General features: G+C 43.1%; 2 protein-coding genes across 5 annotated transcripts; one reads left to right on the plus strand and one right to left on the minus strand.

Moving 5' to 3' along the window:
• Positions 1-3,953: 3,953 nt before the first annotated feature.
• On the minus strand, positions 3,954-15,116 carry LOC112073806 (NACHT, LRR and PYD domains-containing protein 12). 2 transcript variants are annotated; one of them, XM_024141042.2, is made up of 10 exons: positions 14,875-15,116; positions 14,107-14,291; positions 11,863-13,512; positions 10,741-11,088; positions 6,112-6,279; positions 5,832-6,002; positions 5,380-5,523; positions 5,131-5,304; positions 4,715-4,888; positions 3,954-4,502 (listed from the first exon to the last, which is right to left on the minus strand). In XM_024141042.2, the coding sequence occupies exons 2-10, from the start codon at positions 14,145-14,147 to the stop codon at positions 4,490-4,492; spliced, it is 2,883 nt and encodes a 960-aa protein (XP_023996810.1). In that variant the 5' UTR covers positions 14,148-14,291; positions 14,875-15,116; the 3' UTR covers positions 3,954-4,489. The 2 variants fall into 2 exon arrangements, with proteins under 2 accessions (XP_023996810.1, XP_023996809.1); XM_024141041.2 differs by having other exon boundaries at positions 14,858-15,116.
• A 130-nt stretch (positions 15,117-15,246) lies between these two features.
• LOC112073807 (piggyBac transposable element-derived protein 4) lies at positions 15,247-20,984 on the plus strand. Of its 3 annotated transcripts, none has more exons than XM_024141043.2 (3): positions 15,247-16,565; positions 16,656-16,789; positions 20,742-20,984. In XM_024141043.2, exons 1-2 carry the CDS (start codon positions 15,927-15,929, stop codon positions 16,755-16,757), a joined length of 741 nt encoding a protein of 246 aa, XP_023996811.1. In that variant the 5' UTR covers positions 15,247-15,926; the 3' UTR covers positions 16,758-16,789; positions 20,742-20,984. The 3 variants fall into 3 exon arrangements, with proteins under 3 accessions (XP_023996811.1, XP_070296388.1, XP_070296387.1); XM_070440287.1 differs by lacking the exon at positions 20,742-20,984 and adding an exon at positions 17,681-19,736; XM_070440286.1 differs by lacking the exon at positions 20,742-20,984 and having other exon boundaries at positions 16,656-19,736.
• Positions 20,985-21,538: the final 554 nt, after the last annotated feature.

Genomic DNA, 21,538 nt, shown 5'->3' on the forward strand with positions numbered 1-21,538 from the left:
CCCCACATATTTATGGACGGCTGAGCTTGATATCCTTTGTGGAAAGGTATCTCGTGAATTGATATCATGTATTCAACTGAGCAGACACCTAAAGCAATTGAATTRTCCTTGGTGCCCGCTCTCWTACCTTATAATTCTGTATTTCTTTGTGACTAACTTGTTWATATACAGGTAGACCAGAAAAGACACATCCCTGATTAAAAGCACCTGCTACTCATCAGTTGTTCCCTGAAAAAAAGCTGTTTTGAATTCAAATAAAACTGTACCTACACACTGAAGAAGGATGTAAAGCAAAAAGTCTGTGTACGCTATTCTTAATGCAGTTTAAATAATTAAAAAAAATATTAAGAGGCCTAATCTTTATGCTATACCTTTTTGTTTGTCTGAATTCACGGCGTTTACGCACCAGCCAAGCTTCTGGGACAGCGCGATGGTTCCCTTTGGATTCATATTATTCCAACCTCRTTGGTTATAAATATATATAAAACACAGGAAAATTACATGTTGACTSCACTGGCTCTTTAAATTCTTAGTGGCCTGGCCTCTTGCTTTCTGTGTGATACTTTTAGTTAAATTCACAAATACAATTGATTAAATTGTGCGGGGTTAATAAATAATGTCTAGGATTGGAAAAGCATGAGTAAAACAAAAATAACCATAGAGGACCAGATCAATGATAAGAATGATACGATTAAGGTTTTCCCCTACTAGTAATGTTTGGTATGACAAAACATTTGTGACTATTTTACATGAACTCTCAATAGACCTATTATGGTATTTTGTCTTCCCATTAATGAAGTACAGTATCATTATAAGGCATATTATGGGTATTAAATGAATGGGAATCAGATTAGAGAGCCATCGAGAGACGTTTTCACTCCCCACCCCATTTATCTGGCCCTCTTCTTCCTCTCTCCCCTCACGAGCCATCGACACACAGATCGGTCTGGTAGGACACGCACGTCGTTAGACTGGAACAAATTTAACGCCGTAGAGCTAGAGGAACTCACACAGAGGGTGTAAAACTAAAGTAAAGTCATTTTACCTAACGTTTTCTATTGTGAATATAATTTACCTACCCCAGATAGTAGGCCTGTGTTAAGGTTCACCTACCCATTACTACTACATGCATAATTCCACAGGACTCTAAAACATATTTGTGTTTTTCTTGAAATAAAAACACAGCATTTAACCAACTTTATTTGCATAGTAGATTGAGCTAAAAGTATCACAGAGAAATAATCAAATGATCTCCCTCAGGACAAGCACGGTCAACTGATTTGTATTTAACTAGGCAAGTCAGTTAAGAGCAAATTCTTATTTACAATGACAGCCTACAACGCTGGGCCAATTGTGGTGCCTTAGACCACTGTGCCACTCGGGATTTATGTATTCACAGAAGCGCCAATTTATATAAAGAGTGCAAAACACACGTGAACCATTAAATACATATGGTAATATTCGTTGAAAATATCCATGACATGAAACAAGTCATTTGTTCATTAGATTGGAGTTGAACACGGTATTGTGCCCTCGCCGTCAGTGGGATGCCTTTTATTCATTAATCAGTCTCTTCCTCCTCTCCTCTACTGCTCTGACCCACAGTCCGCGCACAGCTTCCGACCTTTGTGGGTGCAAGACCCACAAACAAATCGGTGGCACTGTGCACAGCTTTCATGGGCCTGGTTCCGTGCACACTGCGGCTTCACCTGGCACTGTGTTCTCTTCCCAGCTGGGAGCTGGATGRGTGCCCGGGAAGGAGGCGGTGCGGCCTTGGCTGCTTCCTTGGCGCTTGCAGCTGCCTTCGTCTTGGCTCTCATGTGGTTCTCACGAAGATCCCATGCCAGATCCAYGATGAAATCTCGCCGCGGCGTTGTCTTGCCGGTACACAGGGTGAACAAAACGTGCGCGTTGATAGCAGCCAGCTCGAGCAGGTTGTAGAATATGACAACAGGCCAGCGGAGAGTACCCCCTTTCACCGTGAACTGTCTGGCCATCTTATCCACACCAACCTGCAATAAAGTATTAAACATTAGCAAATAGGACAAAAATACAATGTTACAGAAGAGCACAATGCATTAATTATGGCAAGGTGCGTCTAAATGTGTAGCCTCAATGTATAGGACTAATAGCCTACATTTCTTCTGTTATAGTGCGTCAGGGTCTCTGGKTTTCTCTTTGTGTCACCGCCAATGGCAACCGTCAGATGCATAGTACTCAGGATACAGACGTTTTTTCTAGGCTTCTTTCTGTAAACCGTAAGTGTTGCTTTGTCGTGCTTCAGCACTGCTGTGGAGAACAGCTCTACTTGTGACTGGTTACATGCAGATGGAGGCAGGTCTCGTCTTATTCACCGCACCCACCAGGCTTGTGTTCTTGTCAATCAACTTGTTAACAAACGGCAGTGAGGTGAAGACCTCGTCCATGTTGACATTTCTCCCCTCACCGAGGTAAGGTTCGACGAGTCRTATAACCACACGTTCAGGCTGCTGAGATTCACCTTTCCCCAAATASGGAAAGACATTCAGCACGTACTTGCTGTCGATGTCAGCTGCCAACCGAAACTTCATGCCCCACTTGTCTTGCTTGTAGGRGATGTACTGCRTAAAGCGACATTTCGTTTTCGTGGGGAACCATTGCTCCTCRACGGTGACGTTCACTCCTGGCTTGTAAGAGGAAACACAGTTCTGTACAAACGCGTCCCAAACTTCTGATACTAAGGSGAATTTGTCAGTTTCCAGGYGCATGCGTCTGGTCTCTCTTGCATCAAAACGCAGGTATCGCATGATTTCTCTGAAGCGGTTCCGTGGCATGGTATCTCGGAAGAAAGTGATCCCATACCTGTCTGACCAGAGGCTCTCCAAACGCGTGTTCTTTCCTCCGTGCAGTCCTCGGACATACAGGAGCGCAATGAACGCTTCCAGCTCATCCACGTTTAGTCTCCCTTTGCTCTATGCGCCTCGGCTACAGTACAGTGCCTGTTTTGCTGCAACATCTCCATGTCACATAAACAATGGAAGCTGTCGAATGCTCTGTCGATTCTGTCTTTTGCTAAGGCGAGGGCCTGACTACACTGGGATTCCATTATGTGCTGATAATCGACTCGGAGCATTGTCAGCAGGCTCTTTTATCCAAACCGCACCGTCCTTCCCCGTCTCCTCTCTCTCCATCTGTTAGTGACGCCTGCACAGTGGGCATCATTCGGGCTCTCTTGCGCCAAGGCAGATCAGGCTCCTAATCAGAATCGCAGTCAGAATCAGAATTCCCCTATTGGTCATCTGAGTCGATCTCAGCATCAAGTTCCTCCCCTCCACCTGACTCCATCTCATTCAAATCTCAAGAGTTATCAGCGCTTCTCGCACCTCCATTCTCGGTCTTGCTATCGTATGAACGACTTCCGCTTCCAGGTCACCCCTCTCTCGTTTCTCCATCTTCTTCTTCTATGATAATGGCGGTCAGCAAACAAACGTTAAAGGTGCATGCCACCACCTACTGTGCAGGAGTTTGTGGACAATCACGGTTTACAACATCACATTTCTAAATCCTCTTACCCAACTCAGTATTTCTGAGTAAATGAAAGAGCCCTACTAACTTCTAACAGTACAGTTTATTTTAATGAATGTTACATTTTTCTTGTGAACGTTTTAATACTTATTCATCAGCAATACATGTACAATATATAAAATAAACATTTTATTAATGCATGTTTTCATTAATTTTAGAACGTTTTAATGAGTTTAAAAAGGACAAAACGCCCCAAAAAACTGTCCCCTGTGCTTGTAGTGGTATATACAGTAACTTATAACATTTGTTGAATCATGCAAGGCTGATATTCAGTGATGTGGTGGTAAATGCATAAATCACTAATGCAAAAAATCAAAAATCATGTTTTTACTTATCTGGAGTTAAAGTTGGTCAACCCTATTCACTAAATACAAAGGTAGGGAAGATGATTTAGATGGGTTTTTTAAAAAGTATTTTTTATTTAACCAGGCAGGTCAGTTAAGAACAAATTSTTATTTACAATGACTGCCTACGCCGGCCAAACCCGGACGACGCTGGGCCAATCACGGCCGGTTGTGATACAGCCTGGAATCGAACCAGGGTGCCTGTAAAGGCTACATCGTATACTGCAACGTCTTGACTTGACATTGATGTGCAAAGAAATACTGCATGGACTTCGAGGTTACTGAGCATGATTGGGGCTAAAGGTACTGAGTAACATCCTTTAGTTTAGTACACAGGCACTGTGGTTACACCCTGAAGGGCATCCTACTCTATAAAACTATATATAATTMACTTTTTCAAGTTTAGGCACTTCTTTAATAAGTCTGTACAACGATCAATTCAGTCGTCTGAATGCAAATCCCAGTCTGCTCCCGAGATACCATCCTGTTCCCTTTACAGTGAACCACTTCACCAGAGCAMAGAACTTGAAGATCAAGCCGAGACGCCAAGAAGAACCCCATCAAGCGAGTCAAGACCTCTCTCAATCGTTGATTCTAGAACAAAGAATAGTGTTACCACCATAGACACATCATCCTACAAAATAATCTTCTCATTCCATCCCTATTCTAACAGAATTGTCCCCTGAGGGGCCACACAATCCAATTATGAAAAGTTGACACACACACACACAGGGATCTACAGCCACAAAAGTCWTTATAAATAAATTACTAACATCATTGTAAGCTTTGATGGCATCAGTACTTACTCTAGAGTCTGGAGATTGTAGCGTTGGTTGTCCCTGATGTCGGAGAGAATTCTCAGTCCTTCTTCTCCCGTGTCATTTCCCATCAGACCTAGTTCTGTGATGCTGGAGTGGCTGGATTTCAGGGCTAAGGCTAGGGAGGAGCAGCCCTTCACTGTGATCCCACAGCATCTCAGACTGAAGGGGGGGGGGGGGATGTGGGGATAGAGAGAGAAAGAGTGGAGAAGGTCACCAGAGAGGGAGAAACTCTTCAATTTGTTTTGGTCAACAAGACTACATAAATTGTACGAGTGATTTATAAGTTATTATACCAAGTCATCTTGTGAATATGCTTATAATAATTCATTGTTTGAAGAGCGTGCAGTGTGATATCATAGACCAAGCCGTGAGCTTTATAACTCTATAATGAGGTTACTTACAACAATCTCTCCAGTGTACAACACCTGGACGTCAGTCCCAGGTAGAGAGTCTTCACACCGCGGTCTCCCAGGTCATTTCCAGAGAGATCCAGCTCTTTCAGGTTGGTGAGGTTGGAGCTGAGAGCTTTGACCAGCTCCCCACACCATTTCTCTGTCAGTTTACAGTCACTCAGCCTAGGTGGGGAGAGGTAATTACATTGAGAAAGTTGCCCCCCTCACACACRCACGTGCTAGGTTTGCAGAACTCACCTGAGGGTCTCAAGTGAAGACAAGCAGAAAAAGACATCGGCCCAGTCATCCGAGTCGCCCAGAYGGTTCCTGCTGATGTCCAGCTCTTTGAGGACAGAGTTGAAATGAAACCCTCTGACTTGGGTGATGCCACAGCTCGCCACACTGGAGAGACAAGAGTAAAGACAAAGAAACTCTTCTATATTCAGCTCCAGACCAAGGTTCAAAATACTGGCTTTCAGAGACTTTAAGTATTCGCTTTAGACTGCCTGGAGAGCTAGATGGGAGGACAGGGTTTGCACTTTTGCGACTATTCTATTGGTTCCATTGTGCCAGGCAAGCTCAATCAACCCAAGTCTGACAAGTATTTGAACTAATTTCAAATAGTATTTGAACCAAAGTCTGTCAGCTTACATGGAGTAGGGGCTAGGGGAGAGTGGCCCGTACACTCTTGGTGGGGTAAGCTAGCTTACATGAGTTTCTCCAGTTGACAGAAGGGCAGTCCGAAGGCTTTACAGAGCATCTTGACCCCCTCGTCCTTCAGGTTGTTGTTGCTCAGGTTGAGCTCCCTCAGACTGGGGATGTTCACCAGAAATCCAAACATGTTCTCACAGCATTTCTCAGTGAGCTGACAACAGTACAACCTGGTGGTGGAGGGAAAATGTATGGTACATTTACTACAGTGAACATTCCACTTTAGAATCAGGGAGGTGGAATGTGTGAGTGTACTACAATACTCCAGACAGTACTCACTCCAGTTTGTATATCTGGGTTGACTTCAGTATGTCCATAAGCAGCTCCACCCCCGCGTCTCCCAGATCATTCATGCTGACGTCCAGCTCTCGCAGGTGTTCGGGGTTGTCTATCAGCAACACCGCCAGAGCGTGACTCAGCTCCAGGCCCAGCTTGCAGTTTGAGAGCCTAACGAAGATTATAATACTTTAGAAGATGCGGCCTATGTGGTCCAGAGGTTAGTGTTGCAAATCCCAGCACAGATGTACAGCCTAGGCTACCAGWGTCAGCATGAGTTCAAAATCTGACCCATGCCATTCTGACTCGCAAACTCTCCTAACTCTCCTCTTCACTCTCCTATCTCAATGAAAATAAATATATTCTTTAAGGGTATAATGTATGTCAAATAGTTTAGAAGATAAACTGTATTTCCTTATGAGGAGAACTTCATTTGCATTAAACCACAGGATAAACCCATAGGGGAACTGAATTATGTGGTAGAACGTCACCGAAGAGGATGGCTGACGYTTCAGTGCTCCTAACCAACTGTGTTATTTTGTTTGTTTTTTAGCTGTGGACCACACTATCTACCTAGAGAGTTGTCATCTGTATTTTTCATAGCTGTCAACCACCACAGACCGCATACTGGGCACTAAGACCGCACTCAATGAGCTGTATACGGCCATAAGCAAACAGGAAAAAGCTCATCCAGAGGCGGCTCTTCTAGTGGCCGGGGGTTTTAATGCAGGGAAACTTAAATCCATTTGACCAAATTTCTACCAGCATGTTAAATGCTGCAACAGGGGGGGGGGGACAACTCTAGACCCGCTTTACTCCACACACAGAGACGCATACAAAGCTCTCCCTCACCCTCCATTTGGCAAATCTGACCATAATTCTATCCTCCTGATTCCTGCTTACAAGCTAAAATTAAAGCAGGAAGCACCAGTGACTCGGTCAATAAAAAAAGTGGTCAGATGAAGCAGATGCTAAGCTAAAGGACTGTTTTGCTAGCACAGACTGGAACATGTTCCGGGATTCTTCCTGTGGCATTGAGGAGTACACATCAGTCACTGGCTTTATCAAAAAGTGCATCCATGACGTCATACCCACAGTGACCGTATGTACTGTACATACCCCAACCAGAAGCCATGGATTACAGGCAACATYCGCACTGAGCTTAAGGGTAGAGCTGCCGCTTTCAAGGAGTGGGACTCTAACTCGGAAGCTTATTAGAAATCCTGCTATTTCCTCCAACGAACCATCAAACAGGCAAAGCGTCAATACAGGACTAATATTGAATCGTACTACACCGGCTCAGACGCTCGTCGGATGTGGCAGGGCTTGCAAACTTTACAGACTGTTACGTCCCCCAGTTTCTGTTTTGTGTGTTTGTATTAGAGGTCGATGGGCCGATTTCAAGTTTTCATAACAATCGGTAATCGGCATTTTTCGACACCGATTATTTGCCAGCAGCTCTTCGCTGTGCTTCAAGCATTGCACTGTTTATGACTTCAAGCCTATCAACTCCCAAGATTAGGCTGGCAATACTAAAGTACCTATAAAAACATCCAATAGTCAAAGGTATATGAAATACAAATGGTATAGGGAGAAATAGTCCTATAATAACTACAACCTAAAACTTCTTACCTGGTAATATTGAAGACTCATGTTAAAAGGAACCACCAGCTTTCATATGTTCTCATGTTCTGAGCAAGGAACTTAAACGCTAGCTTTTTTACATGGCACATATTGCACTTTTACTTTCTTCTCCAACACTTTGTTTTTGCATTATTTAAACCAAATTGAACATGTTTCATTATTTATTTGAGGCCAAATTGATATTATTGATGTATTATATAAAGTTTAACAAAAGTGTTCATTCAGTATTGTTGTAATTGTCATTATTATATATATATATATACAAAAATCGGCAGATTTAATCGGTATCGGCTTTTTTTGGTCCTCCAATTATCAGTATCGGCGTTGAAAAAACCTAATCGGTCGACCTCTAATTTGTATGTGTGTATTTCAGGAAATGGCTTCCTGGATTCCAAGCAGCTGATTGGTCGGCCCCATTGCAGATTGGAGCTCTGACCCCGCCCTCTCGGCAGGGGATACAGCTGTCTGTAATTAACGACTCCTTCTGCAGCTTGAAAAGCCAGTGTTCCTTTGTTAGGATACAGAGATTCTTTGTATGTGCTGCGTTGGGCTGATAAAATTGTTGTAAAGTATTTTGTAGCCGGTCCTGCAGAGGTATGTGTATGCCAAAAGGACTCAGTGTTTTTGATTATTGATATTGTTCACTTTACATTAGTAATTATTCTGTTTATGTTCCCAGGGGGAAGGGGAAGGCACCTTGGGAGTGTTTAGACAAGAGGCCTGCGGCCATACATATACCAGTAGTATGTACTCTGTCTATGCACACTAAGTAAGACCTGGGCAGACCAACCCCTGTATTTTGGTTAGCGTGCCAGGTAGAGTTAAGAATAAGTAAGTAGTGGGTAGGTAGGAGAGGGGACTCTAACTTTCTTTGCTTTGGTTCCATTCAGCCCCTTTTCCACAAATTACCGTGTGAAGGAAAAATAAATTCCCTGTAAACGGTAATATGGTGTCCTCCAAGAGGTGTGTGTAACACAGACTACAAAGGGAAGCACAGACGTGAGTTTCCCAGTGACACGAGCGTACTGGACGAGCTAAATTACTTCTATGCTCTCTTCGAGGCAAGTAAACACTGAAACATGCATGAGAGCATCAGCTGTTCCGGATGACTGATCACGCTCTCCGCAGCCAATGTGAGTAAGACCTTTAAACAGGTTAACATTCACAAGGCCGCAGGGCCAGACAGATTACCAGGACGTGTACTCACAGCATGCACTGCCCAACTGGCAAGTGTCTTCACTGACATTTTCAACTTCTCCCTGTCTGAGTCTGTAATACCAACATGTTTCAAGCAGACCAGCATAGTCCCTGTGCCCAAGAACACTAAGGTAACCTGCCCAAATGACTACCGACCTGTAGCACTCAAGTCTGTAGACATGTAGCGCTTTGAAAGGCTGACGGCTCACATCAATACCATTATCCCAAGAAACCCTAGACCCACTCCAATTTGCATATCTTCCAACAGATCCACAGATGATGCAATCTCTATTGCACTCCACACTGCCCTTTCCCACCTTGACAAAAGGAACACCTATGTGAGAATGCCATTCATTGACTACTGCTCAGTGTACAATACCATAGTGCCCTCAAAGCTCATCACTAAGCTAAGGACCCTGGGACTAAACACCTCCCTCTGCAACTGGATCCTGAACTTCCTGACGGGCCGCCCCCAGGTGGTAAGGGTAGGTAACAACACATCCGCCATGCTGATGCTCAACACGGGGGCCCATCAAGGGTGCGTACTCAGTCACCTCCTGTACTCCCTGTTCACTCATGACTGCACGGCCAGGCACGACTCCAACACCATCATTAAGTCTGCCCGATGACACAACAGTGGTAGGCCTGATCATCGACAATGACGAGACAGCCTATAGGGAGGAGGTCAGAGACCTGGCTGTGTGGTGTCAGGACAACTCTCCCTCAACATGATCAAGACAAAGGAGATGATTGTGGACTACAGAAAAAGGAGGACCCGAGCACGCCCGCATTCTCATTGATGGGGCTGCAGTGGAGCAGGTTGAGAGCTTCAAGTTCCTTGGTGTCCACGTCACCAACAAACTAACATGGTCCAAGCACACCAAGACAGTCATGAAGAGGGCACGAAAAAACCTATTCCCCATCAGGAGACTGAAAAAATGTGGCATGGGTCCTCAGATCCTCAAAAGGTTCTACAGCTGCACCATCGAGAGCATTCTGACTGGGTGCATCACTGCATGGTATGGCCACTGCTCGGCCTCCAACCGCAAGGCACTACAGAGGGTAGTGCGTACGGCCCAGTACATCACTGGGGCCAAGCTTCCTGCCATCCAGGACTTCTATACCAGACGGTGTCAGAGCAAGTAAAAAAAAATTCTCAGACTCCAGCCACCCTAGTCAGACTGTTCTCTCTGCTAGTGGTACCGGAGTGCCAAGTCTAGGTACAGGAGGCTTCTAAACAGCTTCTACCCCCAAGCCATAAGACTCCTTAACATCTAATCAAATGGCTACNAGTGCCAAGTCTAGGTACAGGAGGCTTCTAAACAGCTTCTACCCCCAAGCCATAAGACTCCTTAACATCTAATCAAATGGCTACCCAGACTATTTGTATAGCCCCCCCCCCCTTTACACTGCTGCTACTCTGTTATTATCTATGCATAGTCACTTTAATAACTCTACCTACATGTACATATTACCACAATTACCTCGACTAACTGGTGCCGCCGCACATTGACTCTGCACCGGCCGGTACCCCTGTGTATATAGCCTCGCTATTGTCATTTTACTGTTGCTCTTAAATTATTTAGTTACTTTTATTTCTTATTCTTGTTTTTTTTAAACTGCATTGTTGGTTAAGGGCTTGTAAGTAAGCATTTCACTGTAAGGTCTACAACTGCTGTATTCAGCACGTGACAAAAAATGATTTGAATACAATGACGTTACAAGTGGGGGTACACATGATCAGAACGGGTTTCCTAGCCATTGATTTTCTACCCATTGATCAAAACTCACTTCAGGATCTGCAGTTTGCAATAAACAACCTTCAGYCCGTCAACGAGATGAAACACGCCGGCTTCTCCCGGTTCATTGCCGCTCAGATCCAGCTCTCGCAGGTGCAAGGGGTTGGATTTGAGAGCTTTGGCCAGAGCGTTGAAGCCATCCTGTTTCACCCTGCAGCCGGACAGTTTCAGTCTCTCCATTCGGCAATGTGGCTGGGCCAGGCCGGCCGCCAGCAGCTGCACTCCTGAGTCTTTCAGCGTGTTGAAACTCAGGTCCAGCGCTTTCAGATGGCACACATTTGAGGTGAGCGCCAAGCCCAGATCTTTACAGAATATCTCAGTCAGATTGTGATATGACAGCCTGGTGGGAAGGGGGGTTAGGGAATCAAAAAGAACATAGCCATATTAGCAGACATTAAACCAACATAACTGTGTAATGATCATAAGACAGGTCCAACAAACCTGAATTACCTGTGACGACAATTATCTTGTGCGTTACAGACATTTCATATCGATATATACAGTGAGCGCCAAACGTATTGAGTTTGACACCTTTTTGGTTTGTTTTGTACTTCAACACTACGGATTTAAAATGATACAATGACTATGAGTCTAAAGTGCAGACTGTCAGCTTTTGAGGTATTTTCATCCATATCGGGTGAACCGTTTAGATATTACAGCACTTTTTGTACATAGTCCCGCCATTTTAGGGGACCAAAAGTATTGTGCCAAATWCACTTGTGTATTAAAGTAGTAAAAAGTTAAGTATTTGGTCCCATATTCATCGCACATAACTACATAAAGTTTGTGACTCTACAAATTGGTTGGATGCATTTGCTGTTTAGGTTGTTTCAGATTATTTTGTGTCCCAATAGAAATGAATGGTAAATAATATATTGTGTCACTTTAAATGTAAATAAGAATAGAATATGTTTCTAAACACAATAGTTTTGGTCGTATAAAATGGGGGGAATAGCCTATGTACAAAAAGTGATTTCTAAACGGTTCACCTGATATGGATGAAAATGTTATTATATCACATCCAAAGCGCCAAAACTACAACAAATGTGTCACTTTCCCAATACCTTTGGAGCTCACTGTAATAGCTGGTATTGTTAAATGACCAAGTACTTACGTGGCTGTCTGGGAAGCTTTTATCACTGGCAGCATCCTCAGAAGTTCCTGGTCTCCTCTCTTCTTTACTTCCAACCCAAGCATGTCTATCGGCCCCGTCCCCGATGCCACTAACAGAGTGGCCAGGTCGGACCAATGTGCACGTGGGTATTTGGCATCTGGGGGGATTCCCGTATTGAGAAAGCTCATGCCATCCGTTTCTAAAGAGCTGTCACCCAGTTCCCTCAGGCAGTTCAGCAAGTTGAGTGTCCTCCGTGAAGCGGGATTCTCCATGACCTTCTTCTTGATGTACTCTACCGTTTCCGTCAGTGTCTCTGACGAGTTGTAGCCGGACTCTGCGACTGACTGGAYGGAGTTCTGCGAGAAGCCGAGGAGGAACCGGAGGAAGAGGTCCAGCTTTCCGTTTCTGCTCTGCAAGGCCATGTCCACTGCATTCCTCAGGCTGTTGCAGGATTGAAGAAACCACATTGCGGCAAAGAACTCCTGAATGGTGGTATGCCCAAAGTAGTAGATCTTCTTTTGCTGCAGCCCAATATCCTCCCTGAAGATGGGTATGTTCACTTTTGCGTACACAGCTGCCACTTGGACATCAATGTTGCACTCTCTTAGGTCTTCCTCGTAGAAAACCGCGTTGCCTTTCACCAACTGCTTAAAGGCTAGTTCCCCCAATTTATTAGCCATCTCCTGTGTATTCTGATTCTGTGTTTGCAACCGGGCGAGTAGGTCAGTATACACTGGAGTCAGAGCTCTGCGGTTACATTCTTTATAGAATAGAAATGTCTGTCTCCTGAGGAATGACGCACAAATCGAACAGATAATAGGTATCTGGCACAAGACGTAGAGGCTTTTTGAGTACTTCAAGTAGGCAATAATTGCATTGGCCCGGTCCGTGTCATTGATTGCTTTCCTGAGGAACTCCTCTTTCTGGTAATCTGTGAAGCCTTCGATTTCTGACTCTTCATTGATGTACTGAAAAGGGATGCAACTGATTGCTTCAGGTCTGGAGGTAATCCATATGTAAGCAGTGGAGGGAAGAAGATTACCGTTAATTAGGTTTGTAAGCAGTGTCGGCACGGAGGAGGCCTCTGTGACATTGGTCACTATCGGGCTGTTCTTGAAGTCAAGAAGATGTCGGAATTCATCCAGCCCATCAAAGATGAGCCAAATTCTGATGTTCTCCAAGTTGGAAATTCCAGGTTCTTTCAATTCYGGGAAAAACTTGTGAATAAGTTCAATTAGACTCAGTCTCTCCTTCAGCAAATTCAGCTCCCGGAAAGGAAGAGGAAATAAGAGAGGACAGTCCTGGTTTCCGTTTCCCTCTGCCCAGTTAAGAATAACCATCCGCACCTGGCTAGTTTTGCCAATACCAGAGACACCCTTGGTCAGTGCTATTCTGACTCGTTCGTAGCCTAGTTCAGAATCAAAGTATAAGCCTATGGTTGAGCACGTCCCTTGGTGTCTCTTCCTGTAGGTTGGCTCAATTTGAATATACTCATGTTGGTTCTCTCCACTTTCATCAGGTGGATACTGGAGATCACAATGTATATAAAATGGATGCTCMGTTTTCCCCCCTGGCGGACTCTGATACTTTTTCTTCAGGATGGCTTTGAGCTTATTGCTGAGTTTTGCCAGATTGGAGGCAGAGACTTCCCTGTTGAATTGGCCCAAAAAAGTATGTCATTTCTATACAGAGCAGGCATACCTGTGAACAGTTTCAACCATATTGTCTGTTAACTATATATATAGTCTATTCTTGTGAGAGCCCACCCGTTGACCCTCTTGAGCCGAATTGTCTCCCTTGCAGATGAATGACAAGACCGTAGGAGCCTTTGAGACCATTCCTATATGGTATGGTCCAGCTTGTTATCTCAATAAAAGTCAGTGCTAGGAACCTCTTGGTGCTAAAATAACATCTCTTTAACATGAATTTTGGTTGGTCCAATGTGATTTACAATTGTATATGCATTCCACAGGAAGTCGGGAGGCAGAGACGCCCCTCTTCATCACTTTAAATACTGTTGTGGAAGAGTAAACTCCTTCCCGGTCGGTAATGCATATCCTATATTGAATTCAAGTCTGACGTTTCCTTCTCCACTATCTTCATACCATCAATTCTTAGAACTTTACAGATGGAATAAACAAATGTTTATATGAACATAATAGGCCTACATTGTATTCTAAATTGCACATACATTTCCCACAGACTCATGTTGATCTTGTCCTGTCATGAATGTAGTTGTCTTACCCTGGTTCAGTCTGATGTTTTTTTCTCCCAAGGTGAAACATTTTCCTCAAATCAGGAGAGGCGGATTTCCTATAACCAAGGTTAGTTTCCCTCCAAGGCGGAGGTATCTGTGAAGAGGGCAGTAAGGCAGGCTATCGCGTCCCTCATGTAATGAAGAAAATAAGATCCCACTACCAACCATAGACCTGTAACACAGATTCTGGATATTATCTTCCTAACTGTATTAGCAAAAGTGCTGTGTGTATGGGGCTACAGTAATGCACTGRCAATACTGCCTCAATTCAAAGTCTGCTCACAGATTATAAATGATTTGCTAATAAATTAATTCAGTTAAATAGGCTACCTAAAGAAGACAAACTGACAAAAACACGGAGGACCTATCCATTTAGGCCCTATTTTTTTCCCAATAAATTCGCTTAGGATCAGCCCAAAAACACTGCAAACAAAAACGGTGAGCTCTAACGGTGCACGAATGCAGTGTAATCCCAGGCCTTCAAAACTAACAAATGGATTATGCAAGGGGGGGGGGGTCATCCCAAATGATTTATAAATGCAAAAATACATCTGACTACATCGTCTAAACACTGAACTCGCTTCCGCGTTTCTTTACTTTCTTTCTTTACTTATTTTCTTGGTGCTAGGCTAGCCCACGACCAGGAAATAACTAGCTAAAATACGGCATGCAGTCATCCCATTGCAACTTTATCAACTCTCATTTAATAGCAAACACATAATGCAATTCCATAGTTACTTGTTGGATTTTCTCACTTGATTCTAGTCCATCACTGCGTCTCAGTAAATGTACGTGTTTTAAATTAGGTCGAGGAGGCAGCGTCAAACTTTCAAAACAAGGTACCCGCTAAAGTGCTAAAAATCAAGAACAGGGGCGCGTTCAGCAGGATACAACGTTTTGGAACGTCCAGATAGCATATTTCTATGTAGAACAAACATGCCTCTTCGATTTGTTCAATAATGAATGGCGTTAATGTTCAAGAACGTTTTGCAAATGAACGTGACCCTGTTCACACCCAGTACACATTTGAGAGGTTAGATCATTTTTGTCCACCMTCAATTAGGTTAAATTTGATCTCAAACCAAATATAGCCTAAACATAATATGGCCATAGAAGTGTTGTAAAATAAAATGGTGAGATCCTGCTGGAGAAGAGAATGAGGTGACCTGGAAGCGGAAGTGTGCGTAATTCATAGGCTATAACGGCAAGACCGCGAATTGAGGTGATAGAAGCGTTGACAATGCTACGAGATTTGGAAGAAATAGTCAGGGGGGGGGACTTGATGCTGAGATCGACTATGATGATGAATTGGGGAATTCTTCAATAGATTCCGATGCTGGCTGCGATTCTGATTATGAGCCTGATCTGCCTCAGCGTCGGCGCAAGAGAGTACGAACGATGCCCACCGTGCAGGTGTCAACAACTCAGATGGAGGGAGAGGAGAAGGACGGCACGGTTTTGGATAAAACAGCCAGTGGACAACGCTGCAGGTCGGTTATGAGCACAGAATGGCACCCCATTGGAATCGGGCCCTACACCTTACGCCAAAGGCAGAATCGACAGAGCATTCGACAGCTTCCATTGTTTGTGACATGCAGATGTTGCAGCACATCAAGGACTGTACTGTAGCTGAAGGGGACGTGGGGCATGTCTGTGGATGAGCTGGAAGCGTTCATTGCGCTCCTGTATGTCCGAGGACTGTACGTAGGAATGAACACGCCTTTGGAGAGCTTCTGAAACGAAAAATGTGGGGTGATTTTTTTCCCCCCCCGAGACACTATGCCCACGGAACCGCTTCAGAGAGATCATGCGATACCTGCGTTTTGATGCAAGAGAGACCAGACGCATGCACTTGGAAACGGACAAATTCGCCCTGGTATCAGAAGTTTGGGACGCGTTTTTACAGAACTGTGTTTCCTCTTATAAGCCAGGAGTGAAGATTACCGTTGAGGTGCAATGGTTCCCCTCAAAAGCTAAGTGCACCTTTACGCAGTACATCCCCTACAAGCAAGACAAGTGGGGCATGAAGCTTTTGTTGGCAGCTGACATCGACAGCAAGTACGTGCTGAATGTCTTTCCGTATCTGGGGAAAGGTGAATCCCAGCTTCCTGAAAATGTGGTGATGAGGCTTGTAGAACCTTACCTTGGCGAGGGTAGGAATGTAAACACAGACGAGATCTTCACATCACTGCCATTGGCAAATAAGTTGATTGACAAGAACACAAGCTTAGTCGGGGTTATGAAAGTGAGCCGGGGGCTGCCTCTCTCTGTGAGCAACCAGGCACAKGCAGAGCTGTTCTCCACAACGGCACGACAAAGCAACACGGTTTACAGACGTAAGCCAAGAGAGAACGTCTGTATCCTGAGTAATAAGCTTCCGACAGTTGCTATTGGCGGTGACACAAATAGAAAACCAGAGACCCTGACGCACTATAACAACACAAAGGTATGTTATAACGTTAATACAGCTGCCATGCACGGTGCTCCTCTGTTGTAGCAAAATAATTCTAAGGTATTGTACTGTATTCTATTCCAGGTTGGTGTGGATAAGATGGCCAGACAGTTCAGGGTGAAAGCAGCTACCCACCGCTGGCCTGTTGCCGTATTCTACAACCTGCTTGACCTGGCTGCTGGGTGATTATGCAACTACGGGCACTTCTATGTCCTCGGGTCAATTTTGGGGATTTTATAAAAAATAAAACAAATAGAAATTTGTATGTTAAGTTCACACTGGAATCACCCCATACGTTTTTAAACACCTCTCTATCATCAAGTCTTTTAGCTACTTTTCAGATGCATTTTATACCTCAATTTCACTATTTTGCCCTTGTCCCTGACCCAGGCTTTTAAGCTTCTATGTTTTTCTATGAGAAAACATGAATAATTACACATTATATAATGTTATGTACGACAGAAATAGTCAATTAAATAAAATATATATCAATATTTATTGTGAGTATGCCCTTTATATTTTTTACACATAATATACCTGTCCTTTGGGAGTGGTGTCATTTCCACCACTGAGGACAAATTCCTCATTAATATTTTTTTTTCAAGAGAATATTAATTTTGTTACCATGGAAACGTATTGTGACACTGAAGCACATGGCTGCAGCAGACAGTTGTTCGAGATGTGATGTCCAGAAGTTAAAGAAAAATTTAGGTAAATATTGGTTGTGTAGAGAATATTTTAATTGTCAGTCATTTCGTAACAGGCTATAATTTCTTTAATTTGTGGTAGAACTTTATATWTTTTTTATATATTTTATGTATTGAGTGTTAACAATATGCTAGCTGTAATACTAACCAAAGCATGCCAAACAGTCTGTCAATTTTCTCCAGAAACTGTAGAAGTGTCATTTCCATCACAGTCATTTCCATCACAAACTTAAGTGTGGTGGAAATGACAGAAAGTGGTGGAAATGACACAACCCATTATCTTATTCGTTTTTACTTTTATTTTATTTTAATTTAGGCTTATTTAATCATGTTTTAAATTAATTGAATCTAGAAAATGCTCCAAGGTGAAAACTAAGTAGTATTTGTCTTTATTTTTTGAAGATGCCACATAAAACAGCACAGAGGTCASAGACATAGAAACTAAATAAAAAATGATCCTATACGATACCAGTAACATCTGCAAAAAGACAGGGAGAGATACTGGAAGAAAAAAGAGAAGGGAGAAGTGATATCTATCTCTGAGCTTACAACGCGAGAACAAAGAAACAAGAGAAGGCAATGGAAATGGAACCAACGGAATAGAAGACAGACTTTAAAGTGAAAGGTTGCAATGGAGACCTACCTAATCAGGCAACACACCACCTCAGTCACCAGATGACCTGCAGCCAGAACATGAGGCTAACATACCTGCCCCTAACTTACCTGCCCCTGATGCACACCCTGATACCCCTTCCTCATCGTCTGCAACAGGAATGAGAAGTCGAATACTTGCTGGACGGAGAAAGGTTGGAAGAGGTCGCTCAAAAGCATACAGAGATCTTAGTATGACAAATGTCAAACTTGATAATGCTTGATGGAAAGCTGCGAAATACCCAAAAAATGTATGATCGACTGATGAACAAAATGGAGAGACAAGATTCCCCAAAGACAAAACAGCAAATGAAGGGAGCTCCAAAGAACTTGAAGGATTTTATTGTTTCAAAATGCCATCATTGCAGAGTTAAAACAGAAGTATAAAAAAATGTGCAGTGCCAAGGACAAACAAGTGGCTTCAAAAATGCTCAGAGGCAACATCCTGAGAAAGTATGGCCTGGTCAAAGCCGCAAACAGAGAATTTTGATTTTCAGCAAAAGCAATGAGGGCAAATGAAAACAGGTCAACAAGTCTTCAATACTCCAGGAAAAAGCAGTGGAACAATTAGCACAGCCACAGAAGAGAATCTCTAGATTCTATGAACGTGATGACAACAGCAGAGCAACAACAGGGGAAAAGGACACACTAACGAGGAACAAGAACAAAAAACAGAAGTGCTTCTTGAATGGCACAATTCAGAACCTTTATCAGAAGTTTAAGAGGGAATATTCAGAAATTCAAATTTCCTACTGTGAATTCTGCAAAATATGTCCTTTTTGGGTTGTCGAGCCAGCAGTCCAGGATAGGGACACATGTCTCTGCAAAACCCACACCAACATCCAGTTCATGGCTGACAAACTACAGCATCACAAAGTGATCCGCTGCAGCAACATTGAGAACCTTATTGAGTCTTTGTGCTGTGAGAACCTTATTGAGAACCTTATTGAGTCTTTGTGCTGTGAGAACCTTATTGAGTTTTTGTGCTGTGAGAACCTTATTGAGTCTTTGTGCTGTGAGAACCTTATTGAGTCTTTGTGCTGTGAGAACCTGAAGAAGGAGTGCATGTACCCAGAGTGCTCCCTTTGTCAAGCMAAAGAGCTTAAAACATCTGACTTTGATGCTGKTGAGCAGACATGGTGGTTTGAGTGGAAAAACAAAGCTGAAGAGAGAGAAGAAGAAAAACAAAGAGRGAAACATGGAGAAGTTCACTGTACATTTGACAGTAAAAGAAAAGGTGGACCAAGATGGAAAATTCAACTMATCTCAAAGCACCGTCCAGCCCATTGAMGATCTAAGTGAAGCATTRATTGGAAAGTGGTGTGTGGTGGAGTATGATCASGAYGTTTACCCTGGTATCGTGCAAGATGTTCACGCAGATTAGTGCTCTTGTGAAAACCATGAGTCGCKTTGGTCCCCAACCGTTTTATTTTGGCCAATGAGAGACGACATCATATGGTACAGAMCACAGCATGTGCTTGGACTAGTCCCTGAGCCCCATCCAGTGACCAAAAAGCACATGGAGCTGGATGCCTTGATCTGGGAGGAACTTAGCTCTCTTTCTAAGAATTAGATTCCCTTGGAAACTCACTATACAGTACATACAAAGCAGGGCATAAAATCATACATTAAAYAAAACATGTGTAGCTCTCAATTAACTCTTCCCTCTATATATGTGCTAGAATTTCTATTTGCAGCATCTCAAGTGCTAGTTCCACTGTTTTGGAATCTTACTTTGTCTTATATTAATGAAATGTTTAACAATGGTTGTTGTTCAAAATGTTTGCATTAAAATATTGTTTTCATACGTTTTCTTTACATAGATGTCATTTCCACCACACCTTGTCATGTCCACCACACTTGTCATTCCACCACACCTTGTCATGTCCACCACACCTTGTCATGTCCACACACCTTGTCATGCCACCACACCATGTCATGTCCACCACACCATGTCATGTCCACCACACCTTCATGTCCACCACACCATGTTCATGTCCACCACACCATGTCATGTCCACCACACCATGTCATGTTCCACCACACATGTTCATGTCCACCACACCTTGTCATGTCCACCACACCATGTCATGTCCACCACACCATGTCATGTCCACCACACCATGTCATGTCCACCACACCATGTCATGTCCACCACACCATGTCATGTCCACCACACCTTGTCATGTCCACCACACCATGTCATGTCCACCACACCATGTCATGTCCACCACACCTTGTCATGTTCCACCACAACCCATATTTTGAGGTAAATTAGTATATTATGTATAATTTACAATACATTTATTTGTTTTAGATATGGAAATTATATGGTTATCATAATCTCACAAAAAGGTTGGGTGTAAATATCTTACTTTTCATGATTAAATGTTTTCAGCTGTCACCCAAGGCATTTCTATACATTCAGACGTCATGTTGAATTATTAACATTAGGACAACCTTAAAAATCACTTTAAATAATATTCAATACAAGTTCATGTACAAATGTATAAGAAATCCTTTATAAATCAATTGTATGATCTTTCATTTTCAACTAAAATGGATGTTTAATGACCTGATGGAAATGACATCTATGGCTGTCTGGGAAAAATGACAAAAATATATAAATTCCTGAATAGTACGATCGTAGCCATTATCAGATATAGTTTCTAGACAAATCAAAGACAAGTACAATACTGGTAAAATGGTGTTTGAATAAGTTTACATTTCTGAAAGTTTGCACGGCCTAAGTGCCCGAAGTTGCATAATCCCCCTGCTATCAACTCGCACGTTTTGTTCACCCTGTGCACAGGTAAGACAAYCCCGAGGAGAGATTTCATCATGTAGTTAGAATTGGAGCTTTGTGAGAACCACATGAGCGCCAGGGGCAAGGCAGCAGCGYACGATGTCCCAAATGACGCACCACCGCTCTCCGAGAAGAAGAGACAGTGCCAGGTGCACGGATGCATGCGGAACAAARACTGCGACTTCTGCGGGACCTGTAAGCGATTTGTCTGCGGAAAGTGCTCATTCCAGAATAAAGATTTGTCGAAGATTTGTGTTGACTGTCATGAMATGTTACTGTAAGAGTCTTCTGCTTAAAGGAATAACTGCTGCTATGCATAAAGGCGCACATGCCCRAGAGAGGCCACAACGAGTTCATTAATGACTGACACCAGTAYAGGCTGTTTATACGACTGACGCTTGTTATATGCTTGTTATRTTATTTTATAATACCGTTATTGGTTTACATTTGCTCGTTGTACACTTTTTTGAGCTGACTAGGCCCATTTAGCCCTATTGACAGTGCGTATTTTGGATACACCTATAGCCTACTAGGTAGACTACTTAGACTAACCTCGGAAAGGCTGGTATAAAAATAAGATGCTTCTAAATTAAATTACTGTGAATGTGATTTCTTTATTGTTCTTTTCGTTAAAATCGACAAATACAATGGAATTACCATTTACATTTTGGTGTTTCTTTCCCTCGATTAAAACAGAACAACCTAGGCTATTATAAAGGTCTAAAACTCCAAATGCAGTCACGCAGCATGACCTATGACAGGGTCACCGGAAAACGTGTGGCGACATTTGCCGCAGCACATTT

The sequence above is a fragment of the Salvelinus sp. IW2-2015 genome, unplaced genomic scaffold (genome assembly GCF_002910315.2).
Source record: "Salvelinus sp. IW2-2015 unplaced genomic scaffold, ASM291031v2 Un_scaffold2377, whole genome shotgun sequence".
Lineage (NCBI taxonomy): Eukaryota > Metazoa > Chordata > Actinopteri > Salmoniformes > Salmonidae > Salvelinus > Salvelinus sp. IW2-2015.